This window comes from Hemiscyllium ocellatum, chromosome 31, assembly GCF_020745735.1.
Source record: "Hemiscyllium ocellatum isolate sHemOce1 chromosome 31, sHemOce1.pat.X.cur, whole genome shotgun sequence".
Classification (NCBI taxonomy): Eukaryota; Metazoa; Chordata; class Chondrichthyes; order Orectolobiformes; family Hemiscylliidae; genus Hemiscyllium; species Hemiscyllium ocellatum.
This window is the reverse complement of record NC_083431.1, coordinates 27,584,839-27,608,648: the sequence shown is the minus strand read 5'-3', so window position 1 is coordinate 27,608,648 and position 23,810 is coordinate 27,584,839. Positions and strand designations below refer to the sequence as shown.

General features: G+C 41.5%; 1 protein-coding gene across 1 annotated transcript in view; it reads right to left on the bottom strand.

Moving 5' to 3' along the window:
- The window catches only part of appbp2 (amyloid beta precursor protein (cytoplasmic tail) binding protein 2), a 90,099-nt gene that overhangs the window by 29,080 nt on the left and 37,209 nt on the right, over window positions 1–23,810 (bottom strand). The window contains exons 3-4 of the mRNA XM_060848111.1: window positions 3,695–3,846; window positions 659–782 (exon numbers count right to left, since the gene is read on the bottom strand). Coding sequence (XP_060704094.1) covers window positions 659–782; window positions 3,695–3,846 — 276 coding nt within the window. The remainder of the gene's footprint in view (window positions 1–658; window positions 783–3,694; window positions 3,847–23,810) is intronic.

Genomic DNA, 23,810 nt, shown 5'->3' with positions numbered 1-23,810 from the left:
ATTTAATCTGTTTCACACTGTAAAGGAGTGGCAAACATGACAAATTTATATACGTCAAATATGGTCAAATGATCAAATCACACAACAGCATATACTGAAAAAGGGCTGCAAGGAAGCCTTTAGTCACTGTTAAAAGGGCCAGGAAGAAAAATCAAAGTATGTCCTCTTTATAAGAACCCAAATATCCTTAGCAAGTTGCTGACTGGATGACCTTCATATTCTGTACAGAAATTTCAATATTCAATTTTATAGTATTGACATTGTACACGCTCCTGAGGAACAAGGCTCTCTGTTCAAACCAGACTCCGTGGGCTTATGCATATAATCCAGGTTGACACTTCAATACAATATTGAAAATGTGCTGCCATGTTAGAAGGACCATCATTCACATGGCGATTAAACTGAGGAATCCATTAGACTATTTACAAGAAAAGCAGTTTCCTAGGTATTCTGGCAAAAATCTGTTAACTAAGAACAGAACAGATAATCTGGTCATTTGTTATTTGAGAGACTGTTGTGTGCAAATTGTTGCCATATTTTACTACATCAGTGATTACATTTCAGACCATTTTAAAATTTTCATAGCTAATTCAGTACTTCTGACATTGTCAAAGATGGTAAGTAAACAAAAGTCTTTGCCTTCTTTGCTAGTACACACCTGACGCAGCATTCAACTGCACGAAACCAATGAAGTACCTCATCATGTAGCGAACATAGCTGCAGACAAGAAAGGAACACCTTCTCAGCATCACTATACCAGCCTGCATCAGAAAGAAAGCCACCTACAGGAGGTGGGGGGAAACAGAAAAGAAAAAAACAAAATCATTAAACATAATATATTAGAATGTACCCTGTATCTCAGTTACGAATGGATATTTTGCACAGCATTTAAATGCATCTTATACAAAAGAGTCAGTATTCAAGTAATTTGGTGTCAGCTGACTTGTGTGCTTGGTCACTAAACAGACGGAACTTCTAAAATATTGCCATGAAACCTATTCAGAAAGGACTTACCCTGAATAAAAAAATCCACCCAAGTATATATAAAGGCTTTTCTATGTGGGTGACCCAAAACATTAACTGACTTCTCTTCACAGGGGCTGCCAACCTGAGCTTTTCCAGCAACTTCTGCTTTTGTTTCTGATTTACAGCATCTGCGATTTTTTCAGTTTTTGTTTTTCTATGGTTGGCTTGCAAAAGTGAGTTGTTCAAGACAAAAGTGAGTTGTTCAAGACAACACTGAGTTGTTCAGTGTTCTCCTTGGAGGTGGTCATGATGTTAAGAACTCTAATTGAACCAATTCTGGTAATATGACCATAAGCAATATGGAGTTATATAAAAGTATTGATCTCAGATGGTGGAGTCTCACGTAGTGCTAACTGCCATGAGTCTGTGTTGAAGAGACTCAAACTAGGCAGCGAGCTATTTCTTCCTACATACATTTGTACCTGCAACTCCATTTGTTTTTCCCAGAATTACACATAGGAAGACAATAGAGGATTGCTATCCAAATCTCGCCCACTTCTCCACATTTGGAGGTCAGTTAACTCAGTTAGCTGATTTGTGATGCACAGAGTGACATCAATAGCATTCTTATACCAGCTGAAGTTACCATGAAGGTCTCTCCTTCTAAAACTTGCCCCTTGCTTGAGGGATGATTAATCCATCACCAGTCATCATCCCTCATTTCAGAGAGAGGGCAGCACTATGGTCCTCTGGGACTATGGCAATTTTACTTCTCCACATAACAGAAGACTACACTTCACAAAAAACAAAAATCATAACAGATATTAGGTATATCAGAGGCAACGGATTTATTTTGGCATAAACTTCCAAAAAAAAAGACATAAACACAGTCTCCACCAGGATAACTTCAAAAGTACACACATTGTCTGCTACTGATTCTCAAATCTTCCTAATGAGATAGAAAGTGCAACTAAACTCGAACAACAATTAAAATGAAAACTATCTAACGGGGAAGAATCTGGAAGAATACAACCAGTACCAGTACCTAGCGAGTTCAACAAGGTCACATCTAGCAACTCAAGAACAGCCAGCAAAACAAAACCAATTCATAGAAACGTTAGAGACCTATAAAAAACATGGACTATTACCATGCTGAATATTTACCATCTACCACTACTCTCTGACTTCGACCGGTTAGCCAGTTTTCTATCCAATTGGCCAAATTTCCCTCTATCCCATGCCTCCTGACTTTCCGCATAAGCCTACCATGGGGAACCTTATCAAATGCCTTACTAAAATCCATGTACACTACATCCACTGCTCTACCCTCATCCACATGCTTGGTCACCTCCTCGAAGAATTCAATAAGACTTGTAAGGCAAGACCTACTCTTCACAAATCCGTGCTGGCTGTCCCTAATCAAGCAGTGTCTTTCCAGATACTCATAAATCTTATCCCTCAGTACCCTTTCCATTACTTTGCCTACCACAGAAGTAAGACTAACTGGCCTGTAATTCCCGGGGTTATCCCTATTCCCTTTTTTGAACAGGGGCACAACATTCGCTACTCTCCAGTCTGTATATTTATATTGTATTAATTTAAATTAGATAGTTCAAAATTTTTCACTATTAAAATCATCTTGGGATTTCAGTAAACTGGATTTAAGTATGAAGTTAGGAACTGAATTGAGGTTATGATTTTAACAGACTGCTTTTGTTACTTAAATCTCACACAAAAAAAATTGTTCTGTATCTATGAAATATAATAGATACAATATTATTTGATAATACCTGCAGCCTATAAAGGAAAATAATAATCAGAAACAAAGATAAAAAACCCAGTTACTTAATGGGCTCGGAGATCTTACAAAACGTCTTTCCGTATCCCTTCAGCAGGTCTTTACCACTTACAATGGGCACTCACACTGTACTCAATGTCAGGGTGGCAATGTGTCTTTTTTAAAAAAAGGGAATATGCCAGCAGTCTTTTCCTGGCTACATGCCATGTGTGTTCTATTAACTCCAAATTCTACAAACAAAAACACAAGTTCAGGTAACGGGTTAAGATAAAAGTACGAAGGAAATCTTTACTGTGTAAAATTGCAATTTGTTAAAATGAAAACATGTGATGTATGTTGTATAGCCTGGCATATGACATTAAGAGATCACCTATATTAGTTCAGATGAACTGGAAGTAATCCACTATTTGAAATTCTCTCTACTAAAATTCTGCCATATTATATTTTCTAATCAATCTCTTTGGAGCAAGTGTGACTTGAACCCAAGCCTCCTTGTACAAAGGGAGGGAAATTGCCACTGCACACAAGAGCCCTAAAATTCAGCTTCTTAAATAACTGCTGCAACACCTGTAAGCTGTCAATTTTGAAGTGATTCTACTTTCTTCAGTCCTCCCTTCCGATGGAATACACAGGACAAGAATAATCTTAATCTTCAAAAAGGTTTTTCAGTGGAAAGGATGTAAATTTTATACCCTTCAATAAGTTATATCCAGTACATAGCTGGCAATTATTTAATCTTTAAATAAACATACACAATTTTTTTTTCACTTATACAGATTCCAGTATCTTATTCTGACAGGAAGAAAAATTGTAGATCCTGAAGATTAAATCAACACCAAATGACTTGTATCACAGTCTAAAATACATTTTCTCCTTCAGATGATTCTTGAATGGATCAGAAAGCAAAATCAACTTTAAAACAGTTCTTACCTAAAACAAATCCAAACTGGATTGCTTTTTCTTTCACATGAGCATCTGACTCTTCAATATATGAACAGCGCCTGCTGAAAGAATTGGCCAATACTGAAGCCACCTTTACTCCATGATCCATTAATGCTTGAAAACAGTGATGCAGGAGATGCCTAATAGAGAGAGAGAGAATGGCTTGATTAAGCAGAGAGTGATGTACATTTTAAAATAAATCCACTGAAAATAAAATCAATTTCTGTATATAATTAATTTAATGACTATAGAATTCTGAAGGGAGGAATCCATCACTGCTATTAACAAATTTATGTACATAATAGCATTTTATGAAGTCTATTCAGGCCATTAATACAGTGGACAACTGTCCTAAATACAAGACAAAATTAATACACTTCCAATGGGCATTACATAGCAAACAAATTCCAAGTTAGGTATGTGCGGCATTAAACTTTATAGTGGCAAATTGGAGTGGATCAAAAATGGGATTGCAGGATTTTCATAAATTGTTAAAACAGTCCAGGTTACTAAAACCATACATAAAACAAAATTAAATTTGGGAGAGATTTCAAAGCAGTTATATCATTTAAACATTCACAGACCCTGTGGTTACCTCACACTTTGATTGCTGTGCACAGGTCCTAATTCCAGGCTCCACAAAAAGTGCGAAAAAGTTTACAAGCATTGCAGGAAGTGCAAAATTGATTTATAAATAAATACTTTCTCAGAATTAAGAGCATACAGCCATGGGGGAAAAGACTGAGCACTTTGATCCAGAATATTGGAGAGGACAGATGACCCAAATGAGGTCCTCAAAATTATGAAGTAGTGCAACAGGGCAGAACAGAGTGGACACTTCCACTCAGGTCAGTGTAAAACTAGTTACAATAAACACAAATCACCAATAAAATCCAATAAGGACTCTTTTTAAAATACAGAAGTGCTAATGTGGCCCCTCCTCAACCATTCTAGGCAAGACATTAGCATATATCTCTTAAAATGGAATCAAGAATGGGTTCAGGAGGGTGAAAAAAAGTATTATAGTATGCTTATGTATTAAGTAATAGGAGAAAGCTTCTATGTTAAATGAAATATTGTGATTTCTTCTGTGGAAATATGTTTTTACGGATTTGGCAAATAGGAATAGTTGGGCTTGTGTACAGAACACTCAGTTGAGACCCAATATTAACACCCCGGAAATTGGAGACAAGATGCAGAATAAACTACCCTCGTACTGCTGACCCAATACTGCCAACGTTTACTACATCAATACTATTCATCTAGGTTATTCTTGTAGATATTCGGAATAAAATTGTCAGTTTATTTTGATAGTGGTCTTTTGGGTAGCATGGCCTATGTCCACCAACAACAATGTTGATACTGTTAGCTTGCCTTGTAGAGAAAAAGTTGTTTAAAGATGAAAACGGAGAAAATTAAAATTAATAGAATCCTCCCGCGTCTCAGCTAGTTTCAATTGCGGGTTCCAAAAAAGGTTCTGAAAAAAATCCCATCACGACCACAAACAGATCAAAGATGATCTTGCTGAATGATAGAGGTACTTCAAATATATTATAGAAAAAAAAGATTAGGAAGAGAATAGGGCCCCTCAGGACCAAAGTGGACATGTACGTGCAGAACTGTAGAAGATGGGTGAGGTTCTCAATGAATAGGTGTTTACCACGGAGAAAGACATGAAGACTTGGGTACTTGGGGAAGTTAGTGGTGATATATTAGAGACAGTCAAATCACAGTGGAGGTGGTTTTGGATGTGTTAGAATGTATAAATCACCTGATCCTGACCAGATATATCCAAGAACACTGCAAAGGCTAGAAAAGAAATTGCGGCAGCCCTAGCTGATATTTTTGCATCATCGTTAGCCATGGGTGAAGTCCCAGAAGACTTAGGGGGTAGTGAATGTGGTGCCAGAAGACTATAAAACATTGGAGCAGAAATTAGGCCATTCAGCTCATCGAGTCTGCTCCACCATTCAAGTCATGGCTCAACCCCATTTCCCACACTTTCTCCCCGTAACCCCTGATACTCATGAACCTACCGACCTCAGTCTTAAGTGTACTCAATTACCTAGCTTCCACAGCCTTCTGTGCAAATGAATTCCATAGATTCACCACTCTGTGGCTGAAGAAGTTTCTCCTTATCTCTGTCCTAAAAAGGTCTTCCCTTTATTCTGGCTGTTTCCTCGTGTCCCTAGTCTTTCCTACCAATGGAAGCATCTTCCCAATATCTACTGCCAGACCATTCCGTATTCTGTATGATTCAATTAGATCCCACCTCATCTGTCTAAACTCCATTGAGCATGGACCCAGAGTCCTCAAACATTCCTCATATGTTAAGCTTTTCATTCCTGGGACCATTCTTGTGAACCTCCTCCGAACACACTCCAAGGCCAATATATCCTTCCGGAGATATGGGGCCCAAAACAGCACATAATATTCCAAATGAGGTCTGACCAGAGCCATAGAGCCTCCCAAGTACATCCCTGCTTTTATATTCAAGTCCTCTCAAAATAAATGCCATCAGTGCATTTGCCTTCCCAACTACTGACTCAACCTGCAAGGTTACCTTGAGAGAATCCTGGACTAGAACTTCCAAGTCTCTTTGCACTTCAGACTTCTGAATTTACTCCCCATTTAGGAAATAGTCCAAGCCTCTATTCTTCCTACCAAAATGCATAATCTTACACTTTCTCACATTTGTAGTCCATCTGCCACTCTTTGCCCACTCTCCTAACCTTTCCAAATCTTTCTGCAGCCTCCCTGCCTCCATGCTACCAGTCACTCTACCTACCTTTGTATCGTTGGCAAACTTAGCCAGAATGCCCTCAGTTCCTTCACATAGATCGCTCCTGCATAAAGTGAGAATTTTTGGTTCCAACATTGAGCCTTGCAGAACCCTATTTATCATTGGCTGCCATCCTGAGAAAGAATGCCCACTCTTTGCTTTCTGCCAGACAGCTAAGCTTATATCCACGCTAGCACCTTGCCTCTCACACCATAAACCCTCATCTTGCTCAATAGCCTCCTGTATGACACCTTGTCAAAAAGGTCTTCTTGATGTCCAGGTGGATCACATCCATTAGCTCTCCTTGGTCTAAACTGCTCAAAGAATTCTAGAAGATTAGTCAGGCATGACTTCCCCTTGATGAAACCATGCTGACTGCCATATTTTACCATACACTTCCACGTATTCATAAATCTCATCCTGAGATTCCAGGATCTTACTCACGACAGAGGTTAGGCTAATCAGTCTGTAATTTTCCATCTTTTGCCTTACTCTCTTTTTAAAACAGGGGTGTCACATTAACTATTTCCTAGTCCCCTGGGACCCTTCCTGATTCCTGAATTTATCCATCTTCAGGCCATTCAGTTTTTCTAGCACCTTCTCAAGTGATGGCCATCATTCTCAGTTCTGCTCCCTCACTCTCTTGAATTTTTGGGATATTATTTGTGTCCTCTAGTGAAGACTGACAGGAAGTAATTATTCACTTCCTCAGCCATTTCCTTGTTCCCCATGACTATCTCTCCAGCGTCATTTTCCAGCAACCCAATGCCCACTATTGCTTCTCTTTTGTCCTTTATATTACTAAAGAACAGGTGTAAAGAAAAGCCTGGGAACTATAGACTACTAAGCTTAACATCTGTGGTGGATAAGTTACTTGAGAAGATTCTGAGAGATAATACATATATGTATTTGGAAAGAAGGGTTTGATTAAAAGTAATCGGCATGGCTTTGTGAGTGAGAGATCATGCCTCTCAAAATTTTTGAGAGTTTTTTTGATGAAGTGGCCAGGAAGGTTGACAAGGCCAAGGTGACAGACATAGTCTATATGGATTTCAGTACGGTCTTTGATAAGGTTCCACATGGTACACTGCTCTGGAAGATTAAATCACATGGAATACAGAGGGAGCTGGCAAATTGGATGCACAATTGGCCTGATGTTTGGAAGCAGAGGATAATAGTGGAAGGATGCTTGTCGGTCCGGAGGTCTGCAACTAGTGGAATGCCTCAGAGGTTGGTGCTGAGCCCATTGCTGTTTGTTATCTTTATCAATGATTTGGATGAAAATGTACAAGGCATGATTAGTAAGTTTGCAGATGACACTAAAATAGGTGGCACTGTGGACAGTGAGGAGGTTATCAGAAATTGCAGTAGGACCTTGATCAGCTGGGGAAGTTGGCCAAGAAATGGCAAATGGTGTTTAATATAAGGATGATTTCTGGACTCAATTATAGAAAGAGGTTGGTCAAGCTAGGACCTTTTTTCTTTAGAGCGTAGGAGACTGAGGGGTGTCATTATAGAAGTGTACAAGAACATGAGTGGCATAGATAGGGTGAATGCACTCTATTCTCCAACTCTGGGAAGAAGACAAGAGTACCAGAGGGCATCAGTTTAAGATTGGAGGAGAAAGAGTAGTGGGGGCGGTTATGCATATGAAATGAGCTGCCAGCAGACGTGGTTGAGGCAGGAGCATATCATCATTTAAAAGACATTGGGACAAATGCATGGATAGGAAAGGAATATAAAGGACATAGGCCAAGTGCAGGGAAACAAGGTTAGAGTCTGGTTGAAGATTTGTAGCTCGGGTGTCCGTTGTTGTGGTTCTGTTCGCCGAGCTGGAAGTTTTTGCTGCAAACGTTTCGTTCCCTGGCTAGGGAACATCATCAGTGCTATTGGAGCCTCCTGTGAAGCGCTGCTTTGATGTTTCTTCCGGTATTTATAGTGGTTTGTTCTTGCCGCTTCCGGGTGTCAGTTTCAGCTGTAGTAGTTTGTATGTGGGGTCCAGGTCTATGTGTCTGTTAATGGAGTTTGTGGATGAATGCCATGCCTCTAGGAATTCCCTGGCTGTTCTCTGTCTGGCTTGTCCTATGATGGTAGTGTTTTCCCAGTCAAATTCATGTTCCTGGTTGTCGGAGTGTATGGCTACTAGGGATAGCTGGTCGTGTCGTTTTGTGGCTAGCTGATGTTCATGGATGCGGATTGTTAGCTGTCTTCCTGTTTGTCCTATATAGTGTTTTGTGCAGTCCTTGCATGGTATTTTGTAAACTACGTTAGTTTGGCTCATGTTGGGTATTGGGTCCTTTGTTCTAGTGAGTTGTTGTCTGAGTGTGGAAGTTGGCTTGTGTGCTGTTGAGTCCTAAGGGTCGCAGTAGTCTGGCTGTCAGTTCTGAGACGCTCCTGACGTATGGTAGTATGGCTAGTCCTTTTGGTTGTGGCATGTCCTCGTTCCGTGGTCTATCTCTTAGGCATCTGGTGATAAAGTTGCGTGGGTATCCGTTTTTGGCGAATACCTTGTATAGGTGTTCCTCTTCCTCTTTTCCATATACAAACCACTACAGCTGAAACTGCCACCCGGAAACGGCAAGAACATCCATCAACAGACACATCGACCTGGACCCCACATACAAACTACTACAGCTGAAACTGACACCCGGAAGCGGCAAGAACAAACCACTATAAATACCGGAAGAAACATCAAAGCAGCGCTTCACAGGAGGCTCCAATAGCACTGATGTTCCCTAGCCAGGGAACGAAACGTTTGCAACAAAAACTTCCAGCTCGGCAAACAGAACCACAACAAACAAGGTTAGCTTGGACAGACATTTTGGTTGGCATGAACCACTTTGGGCCAAAGGGCCTGTCTCTGTGCTGTAGGACTCTTATGATTAAAAAGGATGCATGGCCTACTTCTGTTCAGAGGCCTATATTCTGCAACTGTGCATGAAGTTTAAATATTTAGTTAAACTGGAATGACTAATGAAAGGAATTTATAATAAGAACAACAACATCCAGTGGAACAATGGATCATTCTGCAGCCACAAGCCATACTAGAGACTGTTGTTATCAGTTTTTCAGCAGCACAATAGTCTCAACCCAGAAATGCAGAATGGTTTAAAAAAAAATGCACACTGCTAAAGCTGGATCTAAAAGCAAATTTAAGACACAATTCCTCTAAAGAAACTTAGCAGCAATCATTTTAGTGTGCACAAGAGCTGTATAGACAAAATTACAACTAAAATATGACTTCACCTTTGTTCATTAGAAAGAGTAATGCAGTATGATGCATCTTTGTACTGTACTACATTCAAGGGCACATGCATCCAAAGACACAGGGTCTGGCATTTTTTTTTGTTCGAGACAAAAACAATTGTAGATGTTGGAATCCAAAGTAGACAGGCAAGAGGCTGGAAGAACACAGCAAGCCAGGCAGCATCAGGAGGTGGAGAACTCAATGTTTTGGGTGTAACCCTTCTTCAGGGCTCAGGGTGGGTGTAGGGGGGCTGCTGATAAAGATCGTGGTGGAGGCAGGGTGGTGAAGTAGACATAGGTGTGTGAGGAGGGTGAGTCAGGAGATGGAGAGGGAGGTTACTTGAACTTGGAGAACTCAGTGTTCAGTCCTCCAGGCTGTAGGAAGTGGGAAGGCGAATTAAAATGGGCGGTGACCTCCCAATCCCACTCCCTTTCTGACATGACTATCCTTGGCCTCCTCCATTGCCACAACCAACCACACCGTAAACTGGAGGAAAACACCTTAGCTTCCACCTGGGCAGCCTACAACCCGAAGGACTCAACACCAGGTTCTCTAATTTCAAATAACCTCCCTTTCCAGCCCCTCCCCCCTGCTACTGGATTCTAGTAGCACTTATTATAGTTTATAGTCAAGTCCAATTCCTGCCAGGCCTTTTAATATGGGTGGAACAAAGTCCATCAGTCCATCCATCCATCCATGTGATACAGCCTGTTGCCCATATTGAGAGAATATAACCTTGTCGGATTATACACACATGAAACAAAGCAAAGGACTATGGCACAGCTGTGCAAACTCTTTCCCACTGTGACCCTATTTTAGTTCACTACCTCCAAGAGGAGGAGGAAAATAAATACAATGCTTGTTAGAAAAACATAGGGAAATTAATGGGGTTAAAGGCTAATCTCTAAATGGGGCTAAAGAATTACCCAAGTTCCTAGACTTGAGTTGCACTTTTCGATAATAAAGACAGTATTGGCAGAAATCAGAGATGGAGGACGGGGAAAATTTCTGGCTGTAAGAGCTGCTCCTTTTTTTTTGAGGTATTTTAGGTGTTGGAGGTGATTTCCTCGAATTCCAGGAGCAGCAATTACTGTTTTATATGCTGTTGCATTGTTTTGGAACTTTGGAAAAAAAGTCAAAGTAACACCAGTTTAAAAGGGAGAAGAGCAGACAAAGGAAGCACTTGGACAGTGCAGGGAGAGGGGGGTGGGAAGAGAAGAGAGAACGAGCGAGCGAGAGAGCAAACCTGCACAGTTACTGTCTTTGCTGTTTGAATTAGTGTATCGCTGGACATCGTAGTGCATCTGGGAAAATTAACAGTGAAATTCACAACTAATCTTGGAGGAACTGTTGGGCAAAGTTCACAGCACAGAATCAGATAAGTTAATTGTTGTTTTCAGTCTGTCCAAGAGAAAGGCTGCAGTAGTGAGTATAGTGGATTCTTTCTTGATTGTGTGTTTTTGGAGACAAGTCTCTTGATTGAACTCAAAACATAAGCCATAGCTATTAATTTAACCTGGGGCAGTGTCTGTAGAGGAATAGTGTTATTTTCTGGGTCTGTAGATTGTGAAAGAGCAAAAATGGTCTTTTCAGTGATATGTACTTCTTGTCAGATGTGGGAGTTTAAAGAGAATTTAAGGGTTACTGCGGATTATATCTACCATAGATGCTTCTGGATATGAATCTGCTCAGATCGAGTGGATCGGGTGGAGAGACAGATAGAAGCGATGAGGAATTTGCAACAGCAACAGTATGTGATGGATGGCAGTTATGGGGGAGTCTGAGATACAGTCATATAGATGTGTTAACTCCAGGAAGGGCGAGAGAGGGCAGGAGTCTTTTGTGGATATATCTATTTCAAACAGGATGCTGTTTTGGAAAATGTAGGGGGTGATGGATTCTCAGGGGAACGTAGCACGAACACCCAAGTTTCTGGAATTGAGACTGGCTCTAATACAACGAGGGGTATGTCGGCTTCCAAGAGATCAACTGTGTTAGGGGATTCTGTAGTCCGAGGTACAGACAGATGTTGCTGTGGCCAGCAGAGAAAAGGCAGAATGGTGTGTGGTTTCTCTGGTGCCAAGATCAAGGATGTCTCAGAGAGGGTGCAGAATGTTTTCACGTGGGAAAGGGGCCAGCAGGAGGTCACTGTCCACATTGGAACCAATGATATAGAAACGGAAAAGGTCAAGACTCTGAAGGGAGATTAGAGAAAGAGTTAGGCACAAAGTTAAAAAGGAGGTCCTCAAGGGTAGTAATATCTGGATTACTCCCAGTGCTACGAGCTAGTAAGGGCAGGAGTAGGAGGATACAGCAGATGAATGCATGGCTGAGGACCTGGTGTATGGGAGAAGGATTCACATTTTTGGATCATTGGAATTGCTTTTAGGGTGGAAGGACGGATTGCACCTAAATTGGAAGGGAACAATATACTGGCAGGGAAATTTGCTAGAACTGCTTGGGAGGATTTAAACTAGTAAGGTGAGGTGGTGGGACCCAGGGAGATAGTGAAGAAAGAGATCGATCGGAGACGGATAGAGCTGAGAACAGAAGTGAGTCAAACAAACAGTCAGGGCAGGCAGGGACAAGGTAGAACTAATAAATTAAACTGCATTTATTTCAATGCAAGGGGCCTAACAAGGAAGGCAGATGAACTCAGGACATGGTTAGGAACATGGGAAATTATAGCAATTACGGAAACATGGCTCAGGGATGGGCAGGACTGGCGGCGTAATGTTCCAGGATACAAATGCTACAGGAAGGATAGAACGGGAGGCAAGAGAGGAGTGGGAGTTGCATTTTTGATAAGGAATAGCATTACAGCTATGCTGAGGGAGGATATTCCCAGAAATACATCCAAGAAAGTTATTTGGGTGGAACTGAGAAATAAGAAAGGGATGATCACATTATTGGGATTGCATTATAGAACCCCCCCAATAGTCAGAGGGAAATTGAGAAACAAACTTGCAAGGAGATCTCAGCTATCTGTAAAAAAAAAAGGGTGGTTATGGTAGGGGATTTTAACTTTCCAAACATCAACTGGGACTGCCAGAGTGTTAAAGGTTTAGATGGAGAGGAATTTCTTAAGTGCATACAAGACAATTTTCTGATTCAGTATGTGGATGTACCTACTAGAGGAGATACAAAACTTGACCTACTCTTGGAAAATAAGGCAGGGCAGGTGACTGAGGTGTCAGTGGGGGAGTACTTTGGGGGGAGCGACCATAATTTTATTCGTTTTAGAAGAGTGAGGGAAAAAGTTAGACCAGATCTAAAAGTTGAAGTTCTAAATTAGAGTAAGGCCAATTTTGACGGTATTAGGCAAGAACTTTCGAAAGATCATTGGAGGGAGAAATGGGTAATGGGACGGCTGGAAAATGGGAAGCCTTCAGAAATGAGATAATAAGAACCCAGAGAAAGTATATTCCTGTCAGGGTGAAAGGGAAGGCTGGTAGGTGCAGGGAATGCTGGATGACTAAAGAAATTGAGTTTGGTTAAGAAAAAGAAGGAAGCATGTCAGGTTCAGACAGGATAGATCGAGTGAATCCTTAGAGTATAAAGAAAGTAGGAGTATACTTAAGAGGGAAATCAGGAGGGCAAAATGAGAACATGAGATAGCTTTGGCAAATAGAATTAAGGAGAATCCAAAGGGTTTTTACAAATGTATTAAAAGGACAAAAAGGTAACTAGGGAGAGAATAGGGCCCCTCAAAGATCAGCAAGGCGGCCTTTGTGTGGAGCCACAGAAAATGGGGGAGATACTAAATGAATATTTTGCATCAGTATTTACTGTGGAAAAGGATATGGAAGATATAGACTGTAGAGAAATAGATGGTGACATCATGCAAAATTTCCAGATTACAGAGGAGGAAGTGCTGGATGTCTTGAAACGGTTAAAGGTGGATAAATCCCCAGGACCTGATCAGGTGTACCTGAGAACTCTGGGAAGCTACAGAAGTGATTACTGGGCCTCTTGCTGAGATATTTGTATCATCAATAGTCATAGGTGAGGTTCCGGAAAACTGGAGGTTGGCAAATGTGGTGCCACTGTTTAAGGGCGGTAAAGACAAGCCAGGGAACTATAGACTGGTGAGCCTGACCTTGCTGGTGGGCAAGTTATTGGAGGGAGTCCTGATGGACAGCACGTACATGTATTCGGAAAGGCAAGGACTGATTCGGGATGGTCAACATGGCTTTGTGCGTGGGAAATTATGTCTCAAACTTGATTGAGTTTTTTGAAGAAGTAACAAAGAAGATTGACGAGGACAGAGCAGTAGATGTGATCTATATGGACTTCAGTAAGGCGTTCGACAAGGTTCCCCATGGGAGACTGATTAGCAAAGGTTAGATCTCACGGAATACAGGGAGAACTAGCCATTTGGATACAGAACTGACTCAAAGGTAGAAGATAGACGGTGGTGGTGGAGGGTTGTTTTTCAGACTGGAGGCCTGTGACCAGTGGAGTGCCACAGGATCGGGTGCTGGGTCCTCTACGTTTTGTCATTTACATAAATGATTTGGATGCGAGCATAAGAGGTACAGTTAGTAAGTTTGCAGATGACACCAAAATTGGAGGTGTAGTGGACAGCAAAGAAGGTTACCTCAGATTACAAAAGGATCTGGACCAGATGGGCCAATGGGCTGAGACGTGGCAGATGGAGTTTAATTCAGATAAATGCGAGGTGCTGCATTTTGGGAAAGCAAATCTTAACATTAAGTATACAAGTCCTGCTAAGGTCCTTGGGAGTGTTGCTGAACAAAGGGACCTTGTAGTGCAGGTTCATAGCTCCTTGAAAGTGGAGTCGCAGGTAGATAGGATAGTGAAGATGGCGTTTGGTATGCTTTCCTTTATTGGTCAGAGTATTGAGTACAGGAGTTGGTAGGTCATGTTGCAGCTGTACAGGACATTGGTTAGGCCACTGTTGGAATATTACGTGCAGTTCTGGTCTCCTTCCTATCAGAAAGATGTTGTGAAAGGTGAAAGAGTTCAGAAAAGATTTATAAGGATGTTGCCAGGGTTGGAGGATCTGAGCTACAGGGAGAGGCTGAACAGGCTGGGGCTGTTTTCCCTAGAGCGTCAGAGGCTGAGGGGTGACCTTATAGAGGTTTACAAAATTATGAGGGGCACGGATAGGATAAATAGACAAAGTCTTTTCCCTGAGGTCGGGGAGTCCAGAACCAGAAGGCATAGGTTTAGGGTGAGAGGAGAAAAGATATAAAAGAGACCAGAGAGGCAACTTTTTCACACAAAGGGTGTACATGCATGGAATGAGCTGCCAGAGGAAGTGGTGGAGGCTAGCACAATTGCGACATTAAGAGGCATTTGGATGGGTATATGAATAGGAAGGGTTTGGAGGGATATGGGCCGGGTGCTGGCAGGTGAGACTAGATTGGGTTGGGATATCTGGTCTGCATGGACATGTTGGACCGAAGGGTCGGTTTCCATGCTGTACATCTCTATGACTGTGACTCTAAATAGTGGATACACTGATAACAATCTTCCAAAAATGTTTAGATACTTGAAAAATCCCAGAAGACTGGGAAACTGCCAATGTAACATCCTTAATTCAAAAAGGGAGAAAAACAAAATCAGGTCAGTTAGCTTGACATTTGTCATTGGGAAAATGACAAGAGTATTATAAAGGACATAACAGCATAGCACTTGGAAATGCATAATCTCAGAGTAAGGAGTTACTTCTTTAAAACAAGAGGAGGAATTACCAGGAGGCGGAGTAAGTAAGCAAGCCTGAGACAGATTCATTAGTAAGAGTGTAGAGGGTTAAAAGGGAAAAGTAGGAAAGTGGAGTTGAGGATCAAAAAAAGGCCTACTTTAATTCCCACATTTTATAGCGTTGCCATGTTGCCAGAAGTCTCAGTGAAGCCACTCCTTCCACCCCATTCATTTCAAGCACCTTCTCTCGCCTTTTACACAACGCCTCACACAAGATGAAGGTGAGAACATCCAGTATTCCTGTGCCTTGAGGTTGGTACAGGAAGAAATGTCGGAAAGAGTTCTGCAGGTTGCACAACAAAGCAGTGGCAATAGGAAGTGTGACCTCTACTTCCTCCAATCACAGAAAGCGAGTCAGGTTGGTGACAGAGTAAACTGAATGCAAGCATGCAAAAGAAAGAAAAAAAGAGACCCCAAGTGACAGTTCCGTCAGAGAAAAGTTTAAACACAAAAGGACAACTAAAAATTGTTGTGGTTCTGTTCGCCGAGCTGGGAGTTTTTATTGCAAACGTTTCGTCCCCTTTCTTTTTTTTTGTAGATATTTTTATTGAAATTTAACATTTTTGCAAATTTACAAAAATAAACAAAACTCTCAAATACAAACGTTGATGTACAATTAAATCATATATACAATAGTCATAATTTAACAAAGAAAAGAGAAAGAAAGAAAACAAAAAAAGAAAAAAAAAACGAAAAAAAAGAAAGAAAAAAAAACTCAACTTTCTACTAATCTAACCTATAACTAACCAGAGTGTATACCTAAGTCTCTTACATGCTCGGAATGTATAAACATCAAATATAATAAAACCCGTATTCGCGCGGGATTCCTCTCCCAAGGGGCCCCGGAGCAGCCCGGTCTGAAATCTTCACTAAATAAAAGCCCTTGTTAGGATAGCCGAAATATCTGCATTTATATAATTCAAAAAGGGCTGCCATATTTTATAAAATAATTCAGTCTTTCGGTGCACCATATTTGTGAGGAAGTCAAGGGGGATATATTCCCTAATTAATCTGTGCCAATTTGAAAGTCCAGGGGGGCCCTCAGCCACCCAGTTCACCAAAATATTTTTCCTTGCACAGAAAGAGAGAATAGAAAATAGTCTCTTCCCATGCATATCCAGAGATGAGAGGTTCGAAAAGCCCAAAAGGAGAGATACAGGGTCCACCCTAATTTCCATTCCTAAAATTTCTGTCAGGGTATTTGCCACTTTAGTCCAGTATCTGCGGATTTTCTGACAAGTCCACAGACAATGTACAAGAGTACCCACCTCTATTTTGCATTTAGGACACATTGGAGATGCTCCTGCCTTAAATTTTGCCAGTCGAGCCAGAGCTATATGGGCCCTATGAAGTATCTTTAGTTGGATAGCCTGAGTTCTGTTACAGATAGCAATTCTTCTAGCATTTTCCCAAATGTCATTCCACATATCCTCAAGAGATTTCTAGCCCCAAGTCCTGCTCCCATGTTTTAAGCAGGTCATCCATGTCTCCTGAGACTCCATGTAGCAAATGGTATATAGTACTAACGGAGGATGCCCCCACTGGTCGTAAGACATTACGTTCTCTGTCTGATTTATAAAGACTATCTATTAATGTAGTCTTCCTCTGTATATAATCTCGAACTTGGAAGTATCGAAAGAGATCCCCATTAGGTATTCCGAATTTCAGACGCAGCTGCTCAAAGGACATCAGGATCCCATCTTTAAAATAGGTCCCCTAAGCATGAGATGCCCCTGGATCTCCAGAGTTTAAAGGTGGCATCTGTAATCCCCGGTTGGAATCCCCATGTGCCTACTATTGGTGCATGGGGGGATGTTTTATGTGAGTTACCCTCATTTTGCCGCATTATATTCCAGGCCTTAATTGTGTTTAATATTATGGGATTTTTACAGTGGTCTGTAATGATTTTCCTCTTATCTGAAAATAAAAGGTTAATAAGTGGGTATTTTACTTGGGAGGCTTCGATATCCAGCCAAATTGATTATGGATCAGATGAAACCCAATCAGCTGTGTAACTTAGTAGGGAGCTTAACTGATATTTCCTAAAGTCTGGGAAGTCCAGTCCTCCCCTTGCCTGTGGAAGCTGTAGCTTCTTCAGCTTAATAAGGGGCCGTCTATGGTTCCAAATAAAGGAGCCCAACCAGCCATATAATTTACGTAGGGCTAGCCTTGGCAGCATCAGCGGGAGCATTCTCATAGGATATAAGAGACGGGGCAGAACATTCATTTTAATTAATGCTATTCTCCCTAGCCAGGAAATCGGAAGGTCTCTCCATCGCTGGAGATCCTGCCTTATCCTTTCCATTAATTGTACAAAATTAGCCCTATACAGCTGATCAAATACTGGCGTGATAAAAATACCTAAATTTCAGAAGCCCTCCAGGGACCAATGGAAGGGAAAAGGGGATCCGTCCATTAAGTGGGGTATCATAGCCAGACCACCCATTGGCATGGCTTCCGATTTTGAAAAATTAATTTTATAGCCTGAGAATGCACTAAATGTATTAATAACTTGAATTAGACGAGGCACTGACATTAAAGGATTACTGAGGAATAAGAGAACGTCATCTGCATAGAGGGTAATTTTGTGTTTACCTGTACCAATCCTCGGGGCCGTTATATTAGGATCAGTCCGGATGGCTTCTGCTAATGGTTCGATTATCAGTGTAAACAACAATGGTGAGAGAGGACATCCTTGACGGCAGCCCCTACCCACACTGAAGCCATCCGATCTTAATCCATTAGTAATAACAGCTGCTTTGGGGTCATTATACAATGTTGAAACCCATTTGGTAAACACCTGTCCAACGCCAAACCTTTCCAATGTGTAAAATAAATATGACCATTCAACCCTATCAAATGCCTTTTCCGCATCCAATGAAATTACTACTCCTGGTATCTTTCCCTGATGACAGGCTTGGATCATATTCAAGACCCTTCTGATATTATTGGATGATCTGCGGCCCTTAATAAATCCCGTCTGGTCCTCCTTTATAATATATGGCAGTACCCTTTCTAGTCTTAGTGCTAACATTTTTGAGAGAATTTTAAAGTCTACATTTAGTAAGGATATTGGTCTGTAAGATGCACAATCTTCTGGGTCTTTTCCTTTTTTGAGGATAAGAGAAATATTTGCTTCTTTCAGCATGGGCGGGAGACAGACCTGACTATGTGCAAAATTATACATATCCATAAGTGGGTCAACCAATATTCCTGTAAATTCTTTATAGAATTCAGCTTGAAAACCATCCGGGCCCGGTGCTTTTCCGCTCTGAAGTTGCCTAATTGCCTCAAGTATTTCTTGGACTGTTAAAGGGGTATTTAGGGCCGACACCTGTTCCAGAGTCAGGCCCAGGAAGGTCAAATTTTTAAAAAATGACTGCATCCTCCTAATCCTATCTTCACAATCCTGCGATCTATATAGTTCAGAATAAAATTCTTTAAAGGTCGCATTGAGCTTTTTATGATCATGAGTCAGGGTACCTGTACTTTCCTTGATGGTCGGAATAGTTTGAGGGGCTTTCTTTTTCTTTGCAAGAAATGCTAAGTATCTACCCGGTTTGTCGCCATATTCATATAATCTTTGTTTCGCAAATAATATTTCCCTTTTAGCCGTTTGAGTAAGCACGGTGTTTAAAGCTGTCCTAAGAGCTGTAATCCTCTGCAATTTTGTGATAGAAGGTCTATCAGCGTATGCTGTTTCGGCTGCTTTTAGGCGAGCTTCGAGCAGACGCTGTTGCTCTCCCTTCATTTTCCTCTGGGTCGCTGAATAGGAGATGATCAAACCTCGTGCATAAGCTTTGATGGTCTCCCACATCATTGACGGATTGCTAGCCGTACCAGTATTAATTTCTAAAAAAGTTTTAAGTTCTTGGGAGAAGTACTTTAAAAATTTGCTATCTTTTATCAGGAAGGGGTCCATACGCCAATGCCGAGCAGATGTCCCATTGTTCTTTACCTTAGTTTCCATGTATACAGCGGCATGGTCAGAGATTGCTATAGTACCTATTTTACAGGTTGCTATAGAGTTTAGAAAAATCGATGGGGCAAAAAACATATTAATTCTTGTGTGACATTTATGTGGATTAGAGTAGAAAGAAAAATCTCTACCCTGTGGATGGAGACATCTCCCATACATCTACCAATCCTAATTCTTTATTCAGGTCCGCCAGTTGTCTAGATCTGGGAGATACTCCAGCGGCACTCTTGGGAATCCAGTCTATTTCCGGATCCATAATACAATTAAAGTCTCCCCCTATAATTGTATGACGGGCACCAAAGGCCATCAGTTCTGAAAAAGCTTCCGTTATGAATTTAAAGGGGTGTGCCGGGGGGCAGTATACATTTAAGATCCCATATTCCCCTCCATTTATGAGGGCTTTAATCAAAATATATCGTCCAGATTCGTCTTTTATCTGATTTAGAATTTTCAAAGGGAAGTTCTTCCGGACAAGGAAAACGACTCCCCTGCTTTTTGAATTAAAAGAGGAAAAAAAGGCCTGATCAAATCCGCCCTGTCGTAATTTTAAGTGTTCTTTATCCGACAGGTGTGTCTCCTGTAGGAGAGCTATATCAACTCTCTCCTTCTTAAGATTTGATAATATTTTCTTCCTTTTAACTGGCGAATTACTCCCCCTGACATTCCAGGTGCACCACTTAACCGACTGTTCAGCCATAATCATCTGGACAGATCCGAGACCCCTCGGGAGGGGAAACCCTATCTAGAACATCCCGAGCATGGAGCATACAAGATTTACAAAAGTAAAGATTCTCTGATACACTCAAAACAATATAACAAAAAACTCTTTCTAAGTATAAAAAATATAAAACATTCCGAATTGGAGATTTTCTCCCTTGTTCCCAGGGAGCATCACTTCCTCTCCCACAGTCTATCTTACCCTCTTCCAACCAGTGCCCCACCCTTGATCCAGGTGTTCCTCAATAAAATGAGGAGAATTCAAATATAATATAAAGCTAGAGTTAACAGTGAACACCCCACCCCCACCCACATCTAAATATATTTGGGAATATTAATACCATATATAACTATAAGATTACAATCTCAACATGTAATACTTAAATATAATGCCACAAAATAACAGGGGAAAGAAAAACAACCCCACTCCTAAAAACAGAAGTAAAATAGAATAAGGTAACCACCTCTCCCCATCAACATTAACCAAACGCCCCAACATATATATATATACATACACACATAGGGGGAAAGATAAGAAAAGATGAAGGGATGTAAACCAAAATAATGGGAAAGGCAGACCAGCGTCCACAATCTCTTACAGTTTATTTAAGAGAGTCCAAGAATTCCTTAGCCTTCTCCGGTGATCCGAAGTTATATATGGATCCTTCGTGGCTAAGGCGTAGCGTCGCTGGATATCGTAAGGAGTACTGGATATTTAAGTCCCTTAAACGCTTCTTCGCCTCATCGAATGCCTTCCTCTTTCGGACCAAAGCTGGGGAGAAGTCCTGGAACAGCATGATCCTGGATCCTTTGTGGGTCATAGCTTGGGGATCTTTTCCCAGATTTCTTGAGGCTTCCAGGAGCATCTGCCTCTCCCTATAGCTCTGCAGCTGGAACAGGACCGGGCGTGGGCGCTGGGTTGAGCCGGGCCCACGTACTGTGACCCGGTAGGCCCATTCTACCCTTACCTGGCCTGATCCATTATGCAGATTTAAAAGTTGTGGCAGCCAATGCTCTAAGAATGCTGTCAGCTGACCTCCCTCTTCCTGCTCGGGCAGGCCCAACAACCGAATATTTTTTCTACGACATCGATTTTCGAGGTCATCAATGTGGTTTTCTAGGTTCTGGACTCGATTCTCGAGAAAACGGATGTGGTCGGCTGTTGATTTTATCCCAGTCTCTGAGGCTGCGGCCTTCGACTCCACCTCTCTGACTCGGCACTCCAATTCCTGAATGTCTCTGCCCTGCTTCTGCAGCTCGGCTGATTGAGTCTCGGCAGAGCAGAGAAGCACTGCCGAGACTCATCGATAAAAGCATCAATCTTCGCCTCCCACCTGGCAAACATCTCCTCAAAGCTCATCTTCATTGGTAAATCTCCTGAAGTAGCTGAAGACACCTTTGTTGCAGATGAAGAGGGAGAGGGTGGGGGAGGGGTCCCTGCTTTCTTAGAGCCGCCTGTTCCCTTCCCTTTACTCATTTTCCAGCTAGTATTAGACTATTTAAATGTACTAATAGGTAACTATTTAAGGTTAACAACTATTATAAATGGTTTAGTGAGTGTGGTGGGGGTGGATAGCCCACTTTTCCCAAGTTTTGGGTAGAGCACTGTGGACTCAGTCTTGCTGGGTCGCCGCCATCTTGGATCCCCCTTCGTCCCCTTTCTAGGTGACATCTTCAGTGCTTGGGAGCCTCCTGTGAAGCGCTTCTGTGCTGATTCCTCCGGCATTTATAGTGGTTTGTCTCTGCCGCTTCCGGTTGTCAGTTGCTGTCCGCTGCAGTGGCCAGTATATAGGGTCTAGGTCGATGTCTCTGTTGATAGAGGCATGGCACTCATCCACAAATTCTAGGAATTCCCTGGCTGTTCTCTGTTTGGCCTGCCCTATAATAGTGGTGTTGTCCCAATCGAATTCACGTTGTTTGGGACAACACCACTATTATAGGGCAGGCCAAACAGAGAACAGCCAGGGAATTCCTAGAGGCATGGCACTCATCCACAAATTCGATCAACAGAGACATCGACCTAGACCCTACATACCGGCCAGCTCAGCACCACCATCATGACCTGTCCCACCTGTCAATCTTCTTTCCCATCTATCTGCTCCACCCTATCACCTTCTCCCCAGCCCCACTACCTTCCATTTATCTCTCCACCCCCAAGGCTTCCAACCTCATTCCCGATGAAGGGCTCCTCCCTGAAATGTCAATTTCCCTGCTCCTCTGATGCTGCCTGACCTGCTGTGCTTTTCCAGCACCACTCTAATCGTAACACAACTAACTTAGTAGATGGCACCAATTTCTCTAGTCAGAGAAATATTAAATACTTCCGTTTTCTATTATCCAATTATACTGAAGAACGACCGTAGTATATTCAGCCCATCATGTCCATGCCAATCTACATGAAGCCCGTGGAGGCTATGGCAACACTCATGAATATCTAGATACTGTTTGAATGTTACAAGTGTTTCTAATCAATCACTTTGTAGGTAGTGAGTTCCAAACTCCCATCACTCTGAATGAAAACAATTCTCCTGTTTGCTTTCTACCTCTACTGTTCCTCAATTACTGACCTCATCTAATGCCATGTGTTTTCCTATCCATGCCCCTCAAAATCTCATACACCTCTAACAGGTCCTTTCTCAACTTTGCAGCTGCAACCATAGCCCATGGCTATGACCCTCTCAGTTCCAGCAGCATTTTGGTAAATTTATACTGTGTCCCCACAAGCCCAAAGATCATATCCTTCTGATGATGCAGTGACCCAAAATGTACTTCAGTTGTGGTCAAACCAGGACTTTATACAGTTCTGGCAAAACTCCTTGCTTTTGTATGCTGTGCCTCAGGTATGTCTCCTTAACCATTTTATCCAGAAGCTTGCTACTTTCAGAAATCTTTGAATAGGTACACCATAGTCCATCTGAGCTTCAGTACTTTCCAAGTTCCTGCCTGTCTTAGCATCATCCCTTAACCTGTTTGCCCTCCCGAATATTATTGACTTTCTTCCCCTCCACAGAACAGACAATGCATAATATTGATCTAAATAATTTGGTTAAAAGTAATTTGAATGTGGAGTCCACTGGCAGAAATGTTTCCTCATCCAGGATTATAATTCCATGCACAACCATTTTTGTACAAAGAAGATATACTGCAAATCGAAGAACAAACATTCAATTCTTTGCTGTTCATAATTGGTGCTAACCACATTTCAAAGCGCTACACTTAACTGCAATTGGGAATGTCTGTTCACCAGTTTCTTTCCCTTAATATATTATTTCCTTCACGTCATAGTTTCTTTAGGTTGATCTTCAAGAATTTACTGAAGCCAGGCAAGTCTCTGCTGGATTATTTTGATAATGTCAAACATCATGATAACAGGGCAAATTTAATCTATATTTTGTCAGCTGAAAGGATCTGCTTAACAAACTATTTACTGCACTCCCTACAAATAAAAATGTTCATAGAGAACAGATACTTTCCTCCCCCACTATCCCCATTAAGATTTTAAAAAGACTCCTAAACCTGAGCATATTATATACCAGAAATGAAAATCTCCCTCAGATAAGTGAACAAAAGTGTTATCATTGACTGACTTCAGTTGAAGATTTTTTTCTGCATGAACTCCAGGTACAAAGAATTACATTAAACAAATATA